The 15,066-nt window shown below is 38.7% G+C and overlaps 1 protein-coding gene across 1 annotated transcript; it reads left to right on the top strand.

Annotated features, from left to right (window-relative positions):
- Window positions 1-186: 186 nt before the first annotated feature.
- On the top strand, window positions 187-1,238 carry LOC100662071 (olfactory receptor 6C2-like). Its single transcript, XM_064285251.1, has one exon. It carries the CDS (start codon window positions 187-189, stop codon window positions 1,123-1,125), a length of 939 nt encoding a protein of 312 aa, XP_064141321.1. The 3' UTR covers window positions 1,126-1,238.
- The last annotated feature ends 13,828 nt before the right edge of the window (window positions 1,239-15,066 follow it).

Here is a 15,066-nt window from a genome sequence, read left to right as displayed (position 1 = left end):
AAATATCATTTCTAATAAGGCAATTATAAGCCTTTGATTCATATTTAATTATTTCCAGTAAAATTCCACAATCCAAATGCCAAATGCATTACGTTAATACTGATTGCATCTTTCATTCACGCTCCATGCTGGCATCATGTCACTTGTGTCTTCAAGTCCAATCATTTTGACTTGACACAGGAGGTCATGACAAATCACACAGTGATAACAACATTCATCCTGCTGGGGATGACGGAGGACCCAAAATTACAAATTGTGCTTTCGGTATTTTTATTTCTCACCTACTTTTTGTGTGTGGCTGGGAACATGGCAATTATCACTCTCACACTTTTGGATTCCCGTCTTCAAACTCCCATGTATTTTTTTCTCCGAAATTTCTCTTTCTTAGAAGTCTCATTCACCTCCGTCTGTATTCCCAGATTCCTGTACAGCCTGACAACTGGAGATAAAACTTGTACCTATAATGCTTGTGTCTCACAATTGTTTTTTGGTGTCTTCTTGGGAGCAACTGAGTTTTTTCTCTTTGCTGCCATGTCCTATGATCGCTACGTGGCCATCTGTAAGCCCCTACATTACACAACCATCATGAACAACAAGTTCTGCACTACACTCCTTCTCTGCTGTTGGGGTGCTGGCCTGTTGATTATTGTGCCCCCTCTTGGCATGGGTCTCCGGCTGGAATTCTGTGACTCTAATCTCATTGATAGTTTTGGTTGTGACGCATATCCTATCCTACAGATCACCTGTTCCGACACAGAGCTTATAGAAAAGGTTGTTTTGGCTTTTGCCGTGCTAACACTGATTTCTACCCTACTGGGTGTGCTTCTCTCCTACACATACATCATCAGCACCATTCTAAAATTCCCTTCTGCCCAACAAAGGAAAAAGGCCTTTTCCACCTGTTCTTCTCACATGATTGTGGTTTCCATGAGCTATGGCAGTTCCATCTTCGCCTACATTAAACCTTCAAGAAACGAAGGAGTAGCCCTTAATAAGGTGGTGGGGCTGCTCTTAACCTCAGTTGTCCCCATGCTTAACCCTTTCATTTATACACTACGAAACAAGCAGGTAAAGGAAGCCTTCAAAGACACCGTAAAAAGGATTGCATTTCTCATAAAGAAGTAAGAGATTGTTGATGTTTTGAGGCTGTTTTGTTTAAATCTGAATAACCCATGAACATTTTACAAGAATTTGCCAAATATAAAGTTTCTTTCTATCCTGTAGATTTGTCAAACTACCTATCCCCGTGAACATTTTTCTCTCATAAGTAGAAAAAAAAAAAAATCGAGGTACTCAGTTCTCTTTCATGTCTATTCCCTATGGTTTTACCATTAATGCATTTATCTAAGACTAGGTTTTCAAGGTACTCTATTTTGTAAAATGGAAATCAAATAAATAAAATCTAGTTCTGTGGATTCTAAAACCCAATAAACATTTTCCATTTGAGAACACTTCAATGTCTAACTTCCAATTTTTCAAGAGTAATTAAAAAATCTCTACTGAAACTTAAAATGTGATACAGGACAAAATTTTGTACTCCAGAGCTCTTCTTTCATTTTAAAATTTTCAGGATATTTCTGGATTATTTTCTGGTCCATTTGGAGGATTAAATAAAAGGAGTTAATGGGACAATCATAAAGATTGTGCAGAGAGCTTTCATCTTTCTTTTCAACGAATTTATTCACAAAAAAATTTCTACTGGCTTACGTGAAAATTATTTGGATCTAGTTCTTCCTGACACATAATGTAAGTAGAGAAGAGTAGGAACCACTTTGAAGTGTTAGATGTCTTGTACTGACACTGACAGTGTTTACAAGTCTCAAGGAGAAAAAGCCCTGAATTTGGAGGCAAGATATCTAGACCTTCATTGAATAATTTCTTCAACTATCCAGAATTCCATTATACCTTGTGTTAATGAAAATGTTCAGAGTCAAGAAGATTAATAAAAGCAATAGATATTTTTTCTAATTTGAGAAGAACACGTAAATGGGCGTTTGGTTGGTTAGCATAGGCGGACTTCTGGAAATCAAATCCAAGCATAGTGTGAAAATACTGAATGAACCTAAAGATGAAGGAGAAGAAAAGATAAGGAGGGAGAACAATACGAGTAACTTGGACCTACCCATTGTCATCGAGTCGGTTCTGTCTCATAATGATCCTACAGGACAGTGTAGAAGTACCCCATGGGGTTTCCAAGGAGCTGCTGGTGGATTTGAACTGCCGACCTTTTGGTTAGCAGCCAAACCCTTAACCACTGCACCACCAGGGCTCAACTTGGACCTAAAAAAAAGTGACTATTAATTCTTTCCATAAGATAATAAAAACCTCTGTCCGTTTTCTAACTTTCCAAAAATATTGTTTATACTTCTATATACATATACAAATGTCATTTATATTTAATGAATATCATCTCATTGCTCAGATATACTTTATAACTTCATAATGCTTTTGAAAATTCATAATAAGTCATGTCCAGAGAATGTGCATATGTACCATACACTTCAAAACTTTGGAGGCAAAAGGGCTTTGTTATCCACAAAGTTTCTCATTTTCTCATCTAAAAACCAATAACACTTCACTGAATGTGTTAATTTCCTTTTTGATAATTAATCAAATATGCATCTATACTATGTGTATATTCACTTAGCCGTTGGGTTAATTAATTATTTTGCCTGAGTTGTGACTCTATAGCAAACACACTGTATATACATAAACCTCATTCTTTGCAATATCTAGCTGTGTCCAATTTGTAAAAGCTTTGGATGATGGTAGACAAGGTTGAATACCTTCTGGACTTTCAAAGAGATAAGCCTGCCCCATTGACCTTGCTGGGCCTGAGTGCAGTTGGATAGAACCAATACTGCACATGCAGGAGCTTCATGAAAGATAACCATTCAGATTCCATTCTGGATAATGAGCTTCTCACCTCTCCTTCATCCACTCACCTCACTAAGAGGGAACACCAGGGGGCGGCGTTTTACAGGTCTTTCAAGTTTCAGCAGCAGTAAGAAGTAGCACAAAAATAAATGAGGTCACTCCTGGATGCATCTTTGGTTCCTAAAAATTACCTCAGGTTGTACTGGAATTGATCGTGGCTTTTCACCCTCCACAGGTTCATCAGAATATAGTAAGAATTCTGTCATTTAATTGTATGTGTAGGGTGGAGAAATTTCTCAAGGAGGGGAAAATACCTTAGATGTAGACAATATTAAAGAATTCCTTCTTGAAGAAGGGATGCCTATCATCATCTCTACACTAGCTGTCATTGTGCAATCAGATTTCACTGTGTGACCTGCACTCTTTTTGTAAGAAGTCTCCAAAAGATCAACAACATAAAACTGTGCATGCTTTTAATATTTATAAATTATATCCTCATTGTACCCCAGAACATTTTCTCCAGCAATTCCTGTGAAGTCACCTACCTCCTTTATAATGAGATATAATCCAGTTTGCTGTCATAGACCTCACTGCTCACTTGCGATTGTTATCTGAATGATTAAGGAAATGACAGTGTGGCCATGAAGATCCGTAAGGTACATGGTGAGAGAAGAAGTGAGAAGAGAAAATATATAGTTAAGGGAAGGAGGAAAAATATTTCTTCTGCTTCCATACTAGACCTGTCACGTTCTTTCATTTGTTCATTCAAGAACTATTTGCTGAGTGATTACTATGTGCCAGTGTGGTTTTAGCACTGGAATATAGCACTGAACAGATGGGACAAAATTCCTGATGTCATGGAGGGTATGTTTCACTCTCAGAAGAGAAAAAATGGATACTGAGAATGCAAGCAGGACCTCCTTGCTTCATCCCTTTCCCTTGGGCCTTAAAACATTCTTTGATTATGGACCTTGGGAAATCAAAATGAATACAAATCTTCAAATTCAATGACAATGATTTTATCACTCTGACTAAATTCAGGGCTTGAATGATTGATTTGAATGGAAGCTTGGAGATCACTTTTGCAATCCACTGAATACAATGATTCCATTCAACCCTATGTTCCACGTCTCCTGATTGACTCAGCCTGCAGATGTCCTGTGTTAGATGCTACCATTGCCCCATCCTCACCAGTCTCTCTATGACTGCTTTTCTCAAAAATCTATTTAACTTCTGTCCCTGAAGATGGCAACAAAAGCAACATTATCCCTTCAGAATCAAATACCCCAGGGAACGTACTGTTTGTCTGCACAATAGGCCCTGAAGTGGTTGCTCTGCAGAGAGACATAATCTTTATTATTTGGATATTTAAAACCCTGCAAAAAAGAGAATGTATCACGCACTGAGTAATCAGCATCATTTTCCTGAAAATAGAAGAAGCCCTAGAAACTCTCTGACATTCAAATTACTTTTTGTGTATCATTTCATAAACAACTCTTCAAAGTATGGCTAATATTATGCATAGTAGTATAGAAAATTCAAAGATGTAAATCTGCCTCATAATAACAACTTAATATACATGATGTACACCATGGAAAGTTAACAATACAAGAAATTTCACAAGGCAACAGAGATTAAAGGGCCACACACATGACACAGATCATGAGTGTTTTCAATACAGAAAAAAGGTCCATGTGGCCGAGGGAAATAATGATAGCTTTTATGTTGTTTATTATGTGCCAGACACTGTTCCAACATGCAAGACAATAATAGAATACGATAATAGAAACAATTAAAAATCCTATGCATTGTATATTATTATCAATGTCAATATGTCATTATTAATAATTATACTGATATGCTATAACAATTATCCCCATATTACAAACAAGGAAACTGAGGCACAGAAGCAAGGTCAGACACCTAATAGAGGGGAAAGATAAGTGTCGAACCCAGGTAATCTGGATCCAGAATCCATGCACATAACCAGAATACCATACTGCTTGCTAGTTTACCATGTCCTATGAGGGGACAGGTGGAATTCCATTTACACCTGGGAGAGATTTATAGAGACATGAAAGCAAGCACAGAACATTCTTGAGAAAGAAGTGAGTCAAGGAAACACATAAATCCTTACTTCGGAGAAAAATGTTCATCTGAAAAAGATATACAAGATATAAATAATTGATAACATACAATAACAGATTAGTAAGAAAAATAAATGAACCCTGAGTGTGGACAAATGAAAATACACTACCATTGACAGAAATATGTAATTCTGTCATTACTCTGAGAAATTTCGTTGCCTAGAAGATATCAGAGAGGCAAGGCTTGGCAGTTTGGAACAGGTTGACTAGGTTACAGGAAAAACAGCTCTCCAGATGGAGAACTAGTTTTGTAACTTTTGGTCCTTTCTCAAAATTGGTCTCTCTCCCTTCCTACGGACTCATTTCTTAAATTCACTACTCATATCCTTGCATGACGACCTAAAAATTCCTTTAAGGGTTTTTGTTTGTTTGTTTTTCCTTATAGACTTCTTCAGTGGCTGCCTATTGAGGAGAGATTAAAGTCAAAGTTCCTTAAAATAGCATTCCAGGACTTCTGTAATCTGACCTAAAAATTTCATCACACTAACCTACTCTAATAACCCCTCATATCTTTTTTTTAACCCACATGAAACCATCTCTTTGCCTGGAAGATCCTTCCCCCTATTGTCCATTCTTTAAGGTAAAACACTTCAAAGAGAACTTCCACAAAACCCACCACCACCCCTTCCAATCAAGTTGACATCTATGCACATTTACTTTCCTTCCTGTTGCTACAGAGGGAAACTGATATATAAATTTGCAATAAATGAGGTAGGATTTCCAACAAAAAAACAGTGACAGGCATTATATAACAACAGATTTTTTCCCAAGGCTTTTTAGATAATGTATTTTTCAAGCTTTTTAGGTAATGAGAAAATATCTGAAATTGTTTTCCCCAATAACTGAGCCAACCTGCCAGGTGGCAAGAAATATGAATGGAGGATATATAGAGTAAGAGTGTTTAGGGAGGCAGAGGAGCCAATTTCAAGAAATAATAACTGTAACACTACTTCTCCATCTAAAGGTATGTTTTTCCCTATTACCTACTACCCAATCTGCTTCAGGCCAACTGCTCAAACTGGCCTTTTTGGTAGCTTCCAGGCAGCGGGATAACTCAGAGGGGAAGTAAAATCCACTCCTCCCTGACTCTCTGTATGTACTTGGGTATTTTTTTTGTTTGTTTTTATTCTGCCTTTTTTTCCTTTTGTCTTTATTCCCACGTATTCAAATATATTTCTGTGGACATAACTGAGTAGGCCAAAGTAATTCTTTGATACACTAGATGAACAATCTGTGCTCCTATCAAATGGATGGCAACTGGTTTGGTTTGCTTTTGGATCTAAGACCATTCCCTCACCCCCACCCCACACAATAGACCTGACATCCAATCACAAAGGCAATGCACCCATTTATTTCCCCATCTCTTCTGCACCTTACACCTGTCTATTAGGCCACTCCCATGACCTTACAAACATGCATGTAATTTATTCTAAAATTGCGCTCTTATCTTCACCAATACTTCACCTACTCTCCCATACCTCTGTGGGATTTTTCGGTAATATTTCTATAAACAGTTATTTTATTACCTGTATTGCCTAAAAGTATGCCATCAGAAGATAACACATTAACATTTTTTAAATGCTGCAGTTGTACAACGTAGAATTTCATAGCCAGGGGAAATATCTCTCAAATACAAAAATAAACTTAAGATATTTTCAGACCAAAAAAAAAGAAAAGGAAAAAACAAAAGGCAGAGAACATGGATGGCTAGCAAACCTGTAGTAAAAGACATGTTAAGGAAGCTCTGCATGGGGAAGACAAATTACACCACGTGAAAAACTGGAATTACACAAAAGGACGAAGACCGCATAAATGGTAAATATGTGTGTAGTTTCCCATAGGTTGGAGTGATTGATGATGCTGTTCTTGTTGGTAGCTGCCGTCAAGTCAGACCCTGACTAATAGAGACCCCATACACAAAGAGATCTGACTCTTGGGATCCATTAGGGTTTTTTCACAGATTTTTGAAGGAGAACACTGGGCCTTCCTTTTGGGGATGATTGGTAAGGCTGAAATGTACCAACATACCAATTCCAAACAAACTGGCATTGTTTCAGGACTATGAACAAGTATATATGTCGTGATTAGTACAGTGTTTTTAAATAAAGAATCGTAGAGGAAAAACATGACCCTTTAGCAACTACCGTAGCTATTTTTGCAATGTTATTTGTTATGGTCAAAAATTCTCTCACGTTATGGAATAAATAGATCTATTGAAGTCCTGAGATGAATAGTGATCAAAAATCCTGTTTAATGTATAAGACTTTTGGGTGGTGGCTGCTAACTGAAGAGTTGGGAGTTCAGGGCCACCTATATGTACCTTGGAAGAAAGGCTTGGCAATCAACTTCCAAAAATGTACGCACTGAAACCCTAAGGAGCACAGTTCTACTCTGACACACATGTGGTCACCATGTGTCAGAGTCAACTTGAGGGCAACTGGTTTCTAACCACTGGTGAATGGAAGAATGTTTTTTTCATTACCTGAGTACAGTAGAGTGGATTGCTTTTATATGGCCTTTCCAGCCATGGTCTTGTAACTTCCACAAAATAATTGACTGGGATAATGCAAATGAGGTGTGTAAAACACTTGCAGAACTGTGCAAATGAGGTGACTGTTCCCTACCAAGAGGATTGCTTTTGCCATTCAGCTAGGCTAAAATGGGTGAATCCCATACAGATTCAGGGAAACCTCACTACCATCAAGAAGTCTGGAGCAGAGCATGTAGTTTGGACCAAGGAGCCAGGGTCCCTGCTATGAGAACCTCCTAGACGCAGAAGAAAGAGGAAATGCTGAAGACAGTGAGAGACAGCAGCTGTGAGCCTTCCTCACACATGGAGAGAGAATTGAGTGCCTTCAGGCAAGAGGCTTGCTGGTGGAACCAAAAATTTCTAACACTTACTTGTGCAGGGCAAGAGGGGCCTAAGTGTGTCCTGTATAGTGGTGGCATGCACCCACTCCTGGGCAGCAGTGTCTGTGATAGCACGGCAGCAAGATAGCCCCACAGGCCCGGGATAGCATGGTGGGACCCAGCAGCAGGGGGCCCAGCAGCAGAGGTTCAGGTGCAGGGTTTTTCCACCTGGCAGCGAGGACCCGTAAGGCCCAGAAGTAGAGTAGAAACTGTGCTGATATGCACACTGCGTCTGACCTGAACAACCATGTGCCTGTCCAGCTATGTAAGAATGGACGTGGATAATTTGAGGAAGGATAAGAGTTTCCTCTTTGAAAATCTGTTTTCTATAAATAATAATAATGGAGTTCACTTCACCAACACTGTGAAACTCTTTCATACGTCTTACTCGATCACAGATGAATGTAGCACCCACAGAATATTTGATGCCAGTGGGTGTATGTGCCTCATTCCTAGCAGTCTAATGACTGCCTAGAAGTTTGAGGCATAGCTTGTCTGCATGTGCAATGTACACAGACAAACACGTACATACACTGACCATGTTATTTTCCCTCGATTTTGTCATATGCTGAAGTGTAGTTAGATTTCTTTTGGGATACAGAGCACAACTCTGTGACATTTTTTGATGTATGGATTATTAATTCTAGACACAAACAGGCAGCACTCAATTCTATTTCTACTTTCTTTTTCTTTTGAAATATTATTCAGAGATTAAAAACATAAAAAAAAACTCTCAGGTTTGTATAGTATTGAAAACCTCCTGAATTCACAACCCTAACACTTCACATGACCAATTCCTTGTTTTCTCTGAACTGTGAATTAATGACTTATAAATACAGCTATGGATTAATGATGGAGCGTACGAAATGAAGCTGTTGCTGAAGTGTGAGAAATTGGTTAAGATGACAAGACTATACACAAGAACTAATAAATACCATCATGTTTTATCCACAACATATAAGTAAATTCCAAAGACACATATCTGGGGATTGTAATATCTTGGAAATATGAGTCCTTCAGGCCTTACCCCCTACAGTGTTTATGTAAATGCAATATTATCAAACAGGCAATTCTCCTGAGTAGTAAATTTTCTGTTTATTTTGGAGGACAGCAACATTTGCCTCTATCTCCCATTATGAAATAGAAAGAGGGTGCTTGTCTCCAATAAAAGTCATATGATAGAAGGTGTGTCAATAGAATCATTTGGAGAAACTGGGGATATTCTCAAAAGGGGAAAATGAAGTATTACTAACTAGCTGAATGTTTCCTGGTCAGCAGAAACTTAAGCCCTAAAACTATAGACTAAAGTGAGAGACTGCTTGAAAGGAACTTACCCAAGTTAGTAATGTACAAGGGCAAGGACTCTGTCAGAGGTTTTTGATGAGGCAGGAACTGATCATGTATTACATGAGTTATGATGGAAAAGAAATTGAGAAGAATGAAAGAGGAAACAACAGCAGATGGACAGACATGTCCTTCTTCCCCACAACACGACTCTAAGCCACAAAACCTGGCCTAGTAAGAAGTATTGAATAGACATAATACTGAAGTTTTGATCTTGATCTGATGAACTTTTAATATCTGATAATGAGATACGGTTACAAAATGAAAATAACAAGAGCTATGGTATCCGCATAAGAATTCATCAGTTAACTTTAGGGAACAAAGTAGGTTTGGAGTTAGTAGGTAGGTAAAAATAAAAACATTTTTGAAATCTTTAAACACTTCAATCAATAAACAGATGAGAGAAAAGAATGATATGAAATAGATGGAAAATACTCATACGCTGGGATGTGGTTCAAATTTTTAAGTGCTATTAAATGAAACAGTCACCAATCATCTGTCAGTTTGTCCTACTGTTGTGGCTTGTGTGTTGCTATGATGCTAGAAGCTATACCACCAGTATTTCAAAAACCAGCTGGGTCAGCCGTGGTGGACAGCTTCAGTGGAACATCCAGACTAAGACAGACTAGGAAGAAGGCCCTGTCAGACTACTTCTGAAAAGATTGGCCAAGGAAAACCTCGTGAATAACAGTGGGGAATTGTCCGATATAGTGCCGGAAGGCACTGGAAATGCAACTGCAGAAGAGATGCCTCCTCAAATTAGAGTCGACTTTAATGACATAGATTGAGTCAAGCTTTCAGGACCTTCATTTGCTGATGTGACATGAATAAAAGGAGAAGAAACAGCTGCAAGCATCCTTTAATACCTGCAAAGTAAAATGTACGAATTATGAATCTAGAAAAGTTGGAAGCCATCAAAAATGAAAAGAACACATAAACATCAATATCCTAAGCATTAGTGAGCTGAAATGGACTGGCATTGACCGTTTTGAATCAGACAATCATAGGGTCTGCTATGCCTGGTCTGCTATGCCTGGAATGACAAATTGAAGAGGAATAGCGTCACGTTCAATGTCAAAGGAAGGTTTCAAGGACTATCCTAAAGTACAGCTCAGTCACTGAATGTATAATATTCATACACCTATAAGGATGACCAGTTAATAAGACCATTATTCAAATTTATGCACCAACCGCTAATAACTATGATGAAGAAATTGAAGATTTTTACAAATATCTACAGTCTCAAATTGATCAACTATAGAATCAAGATGCACCGACAATTACTGGCAATTGGAAACAAAGAAGAAGAATCAGTAGCTAGAAAATACGGCCTTGATGATACAACTGAAGGTGGAGATCACATGATAGAATTCTGCAAGACCAACAACTTCTTCACTGCAATTAACTTTTTCAACAACATAAAAGGCGACTATACATGTGGACCCCACCAGATAGAATGCACAGGGATCAAATTGGCTACATCTGTGGAAAAAGATGATGGAGTCAGAAAGTGGCCAGGGGCCGACTGCGGAATAGACCATCAATTGCTCATACGCAAGATCAAGTTGAAGCTAAAGACTATTAAAACAGGACCACGACAGCCAAAATACAACCTTGAGTGTATCCTACCTGAGTAATCTCAATAATAAATTTGACGTGTTGAACACTAATGACCAAAGAACAGACAAGCTATGGAATCACATCAAGGGCATAATACATGAGGAAAGCAAAAGTCATTGAAAAGACAGGGAAGAAAGAAAACACCAAAAGAGATGCCAGAAGAGACTCTGCAACTTGCTCTTGAATGTAGAGTAGCTAAAGCAAACAAAAGAAACGATGAAATAAAAGAGCTAAACAGAAGATTTCAAAGGGCACCTTGAGAAGATAAAGTGTTATAATGAAATGTGCAAAGACCTGGAGTTAGAAATAACAGCAACAACATAACAAACACAAATTTTAAAAAGGTAATTTAAAAAACAAGTATTATTTTATGGCCCTTTGGGGTATATAGGAAAATATATGGGAGATCATGGGCTTATGGAGGAAAAATAAACCACGTTACCATCCTGTAGGTTTAAGAGCCATACACATAAAAGTCAGTGGAAAATTTTCCTATACATGAGTTTTTCCAAATTTGGTGTACTTGTTAACAATCTTGGGCAGCTGTTTAACAATTTACTTCTTATGCTCTACCAACTGTCATCAGTGGAGAAACGGCAGGAAACTCATACCAGCCACAAATTCAAGGCAGACTTTGGATGCCATGAGAAGGAAAGGTAAAGATGCTGAGCAAGTCCTACTTCCAGGCACAGAGGTCTGACCAAGATTAAACCAGGACCTCAGAGAAATCCCTGCCCCCATCACAAGTTGAGTATGCTTAACATCAAATTGCTGGAGGAGAGTGCAAGAGCTTTAGAGAGACAAACTCTCTGTGTCACAGGTGTGCAAGGATACCTGAAAATAGAACCAAGAGCATAACACTGAAGGAAATTCTCTTGCACACTAGCCCACACCTAGGAAAATGGCAACAGCACCCCATTACTAAAAAAAAAAAAAAAATTCAAGCCTGTGGTTCACTGGAGATAATAGCAACAAGAAAACAAAAACCATGCTCAACTCCTCACTAACCTGACTCAGCCCTCTACACTAACTGCCTGATAAAATAAGAGCATGTGGATTTCCACAGTTAAATGCTATGTACCTCAGTAGCGAATCTTCTAAGCACAACATCTAACAATCTAAAAAGAAAAAAAAAAAAGAGATGGAGGATGTGAGAGAGAAAGAAGGATAGCGAAAGAGAACAAACGGCAAGAACTAAAGTAATTATCAAAGTCACAATTGATGATGAGTCAAATTTTGGAACTCTCAAACAGAAGCTTTAAAATAACTATGTTTAACATGTTCAAGGAACTGGTGGAAAATACAGACAAAACCCATGAGAAGAATGGAAACTTCAGCGGTAAAATGCAGATGATAAAAAAAAATAAAGTATAATGTTAGAAATAAAAAAATAAAATTACCAGAGTTGTAGAACTCTTTCAAATCTTTTCTTAACCAATTGGACAGGGCTAATGAAATAGCTAAGGAACTGGAAGACTTGTTGTTCTTGCATGTCACTGAGTCCATTTCGACTCGTAGCAACCCCACGAACAAGAGAATGAAACGCTGCCTGGTCCTGTGCCATCCTCATACTCCTTGCTATGGTTCAGGCAGTTGGTGCAGCCACTGTGTCAATCTATCTCATTGAGGGTCTTCCTCTTTTTTGCTGACCCTCTATTTTAACAAGCATGATGTCCTTCTCTAGGGACTGCCCCTCCTGATAACACACCCAAAGCACATGAGATGAAGTCTTGTCATCCTAGCTTAAAAGGAGCACGCTGCCTGTACTCCTTCTAAGACAGGTTTCTTCATTCTTCTGGTACTCCATGGTATAGTCAATATTCTCCCCTAACACCATAATTCAAAGGCATCAATTCTTCTTTTCTTTTCCTTACTCATTGGCCAGCTTTCAAATGCATATAAGGTCATCAAAAATGCCATAACTTGGGTCAGGCTCAACATACTCCTAAAAGGGACATCTTTGCTTTTTAGCACTTCAGAGAGGTCTTTTGCAGCAGATTTGCCCAATGCATTACAACATTTGATTTCTTGACTGCTGCTTCTATGTGCATTGATTACGAATCAAGTAAAACGAAATCTTTGACCCGTTCAATATTTTCTCCATTTATCGTGCTGTTCCTTATTGGTTCCGTTGTAAGGATTTGTGTTTTCTTCATGTTGAGGCGTAATCCATACTGAAGGCTGTAGTCTTTGAGCAGTAATTGCTCAAGTCCTCTTCACTTTCAGTAAATAAGGTTGTAAGGTCAATGTTCAACCATTTCAAGAGGTGGCATATGATTAGAAACCGACGGCACTGAAGTAAGGCACTGGTGAAAAACAAGGCTCCAGGAATTGATGGAATATCATTAGAGATGTTTCAACAAACAGATGCAGCGCTGGAGGTGCTCACTCGTCTATGCCAAGAAATATGGAAGACAACTTCCCGGCCAACTGACTGGAAGAGATCCATACTTACGCCTAGTCCCAACAAAGGTGATCCAACCAAATGTGGAAATTGTAGAACAACATCATTAATATCACACCCAAGCAAAATTTTGCTAAAGATTATTCAAAAATGGCTGCAGCAGTATATCAACAGGGAACTGGCAGAAATTCAGGCCAGTTTCAGAAGAGGACGTGGAACCAGGGATATCGTTACTGATATCAGATGGGTCCTGGCTGAAAGCAAAGAATACCAGAAGGATGTTTACCTGTTTTTTATTGACTAATTTTTTTTTTTTTTTTTATGCAAAGGCATTCGACTGTGTGGGTCATAGCAAATTACGGAGAACTTTGCGAAGAATGGGAATTCCAGAACACTTAATCCTGCTCGTGAGCAACCTTTACATAAATGAAGAGGCAGTTGTTTGGATAGAACAAGGGGAGACTGATTGGTTTAAAGTCAGGAAAGGTGTGCGTCAGGGTTGTATTCTTTCACCATACCTATTTAATCTCTATACTGACCAAATAATATGAGAAGCCGGACTGTATGAAGAAGAACAGGGCATCAGGATTGGAGGAAGACTCATTAACAACCGCGTTATGCAGATGACACAACCTTACTTGCTGAAAGTGAAGAGGACTTGAAACACGTACTAATGAAGATCAAAGCTCACAGCCTTCAGTATGGATTGCACCTCAACATAAAGAAACAAAAATCCTCACAACTAGACCAATGAGCAGCATCATGATAAACAGAAAAAAGATTGAAGTTGTCAAGGCTTTCATTTTACTTGGATCCACAACCAACAGCCATGGAAGCAGCAGTCAAGAAATCAAAAGACGCATTGCATTGAGTAAATCTGCTGCCAAGGACCTCTTCAAAGTGTTGAGGAGCAAAGATGTCACCCTGAAGACTAAGGTGTGCCTGACCCAAAGCCATGGTATTTTCAATCGCATCCTATGCATGTAAAAGCTGGACAATGAATAAGGAAGATCGAAGAAAAGTTGACACCTTTGAATTGTGGTGTTGGCAAAGAATATTGAATATACCATGGGCTGCCAAAAGAACAAACAGATCTGTCTTGAAAAAAGTGCAGCCAGAAAGCTCCTTAAAGGCAAGAATGGCGAGACTGCATCTTACATACTTTGGACAGGTTGTCAGGAGGGATCAGTCCCTGGAGAAGGACATCATGCTTGGCAGAGTACAGGGTCAGTGGAAAAGAGGAAGACCCTCAATGAGGTGGATTGACACAGTGGCTGCAACAATGAGCTCAAGCATAACGATTGTAAGGATGGCTCAAGACCGGGCAGTGTTCTGTTCTGTTGTGCATAGGGTTGCTATGACTTGGAACTGACTCAACGGCACCTAACAACAACAACAACATCATCTGTACATCACAGATTGATAAAGGGTCTTCCTCGAATCCTGATGCCACGTTCTTCATATAGTCTGGCTTCTTGGATTATTTGCTCAGCATAAAGATTGAAAAAGTATGATGAAAGAATATAAAACTGACATATATCTTTTCTGATTTTAGACCAGTCAGTGTCTCCTTGTGTTGTTCTAACAACTGCCTCTTAGCCTAGGTACAGGTTCAGCATGAGCACAATTAAGTGTTCTGGATTTCCCATTCTTCAAAATATGAATAGCAGCAGAACATTTACTGGTACGGTGCTGGAAGATGAGGCCTTCAGGTTGAAAGGCACTCAAAATAAAACTGAGGAAGACATGCCTCCTCAAAGTAGA

The sequence above is a fragment of the Loxodonta africana genome, chromosome 4 (assembly GCF_030014295.1).
Source record: "Loxodonta africana isolate mLoxAfr1 chromosome 4, mLoxAfr1.hap2, whole genome shotgun sequence".
Taxonomy (NCBI): Eukaryota; Metazoa; Chordata; class Mammalia; order Proboscidea; family Elephantidae; genus Loxodonta; species Loxodonta africana.
This window is presented reverse-complemented; position numbering and strand designations above follow the sequence as displayed.

Coding starts and splice junctions, on each gene's coding strand:
- LOC100662071 (XM_064285251.1), top strand. CDS start 187: ATGACAAATCACACAGTGATAACAACATTCATCCTGCTGGGGATGACG.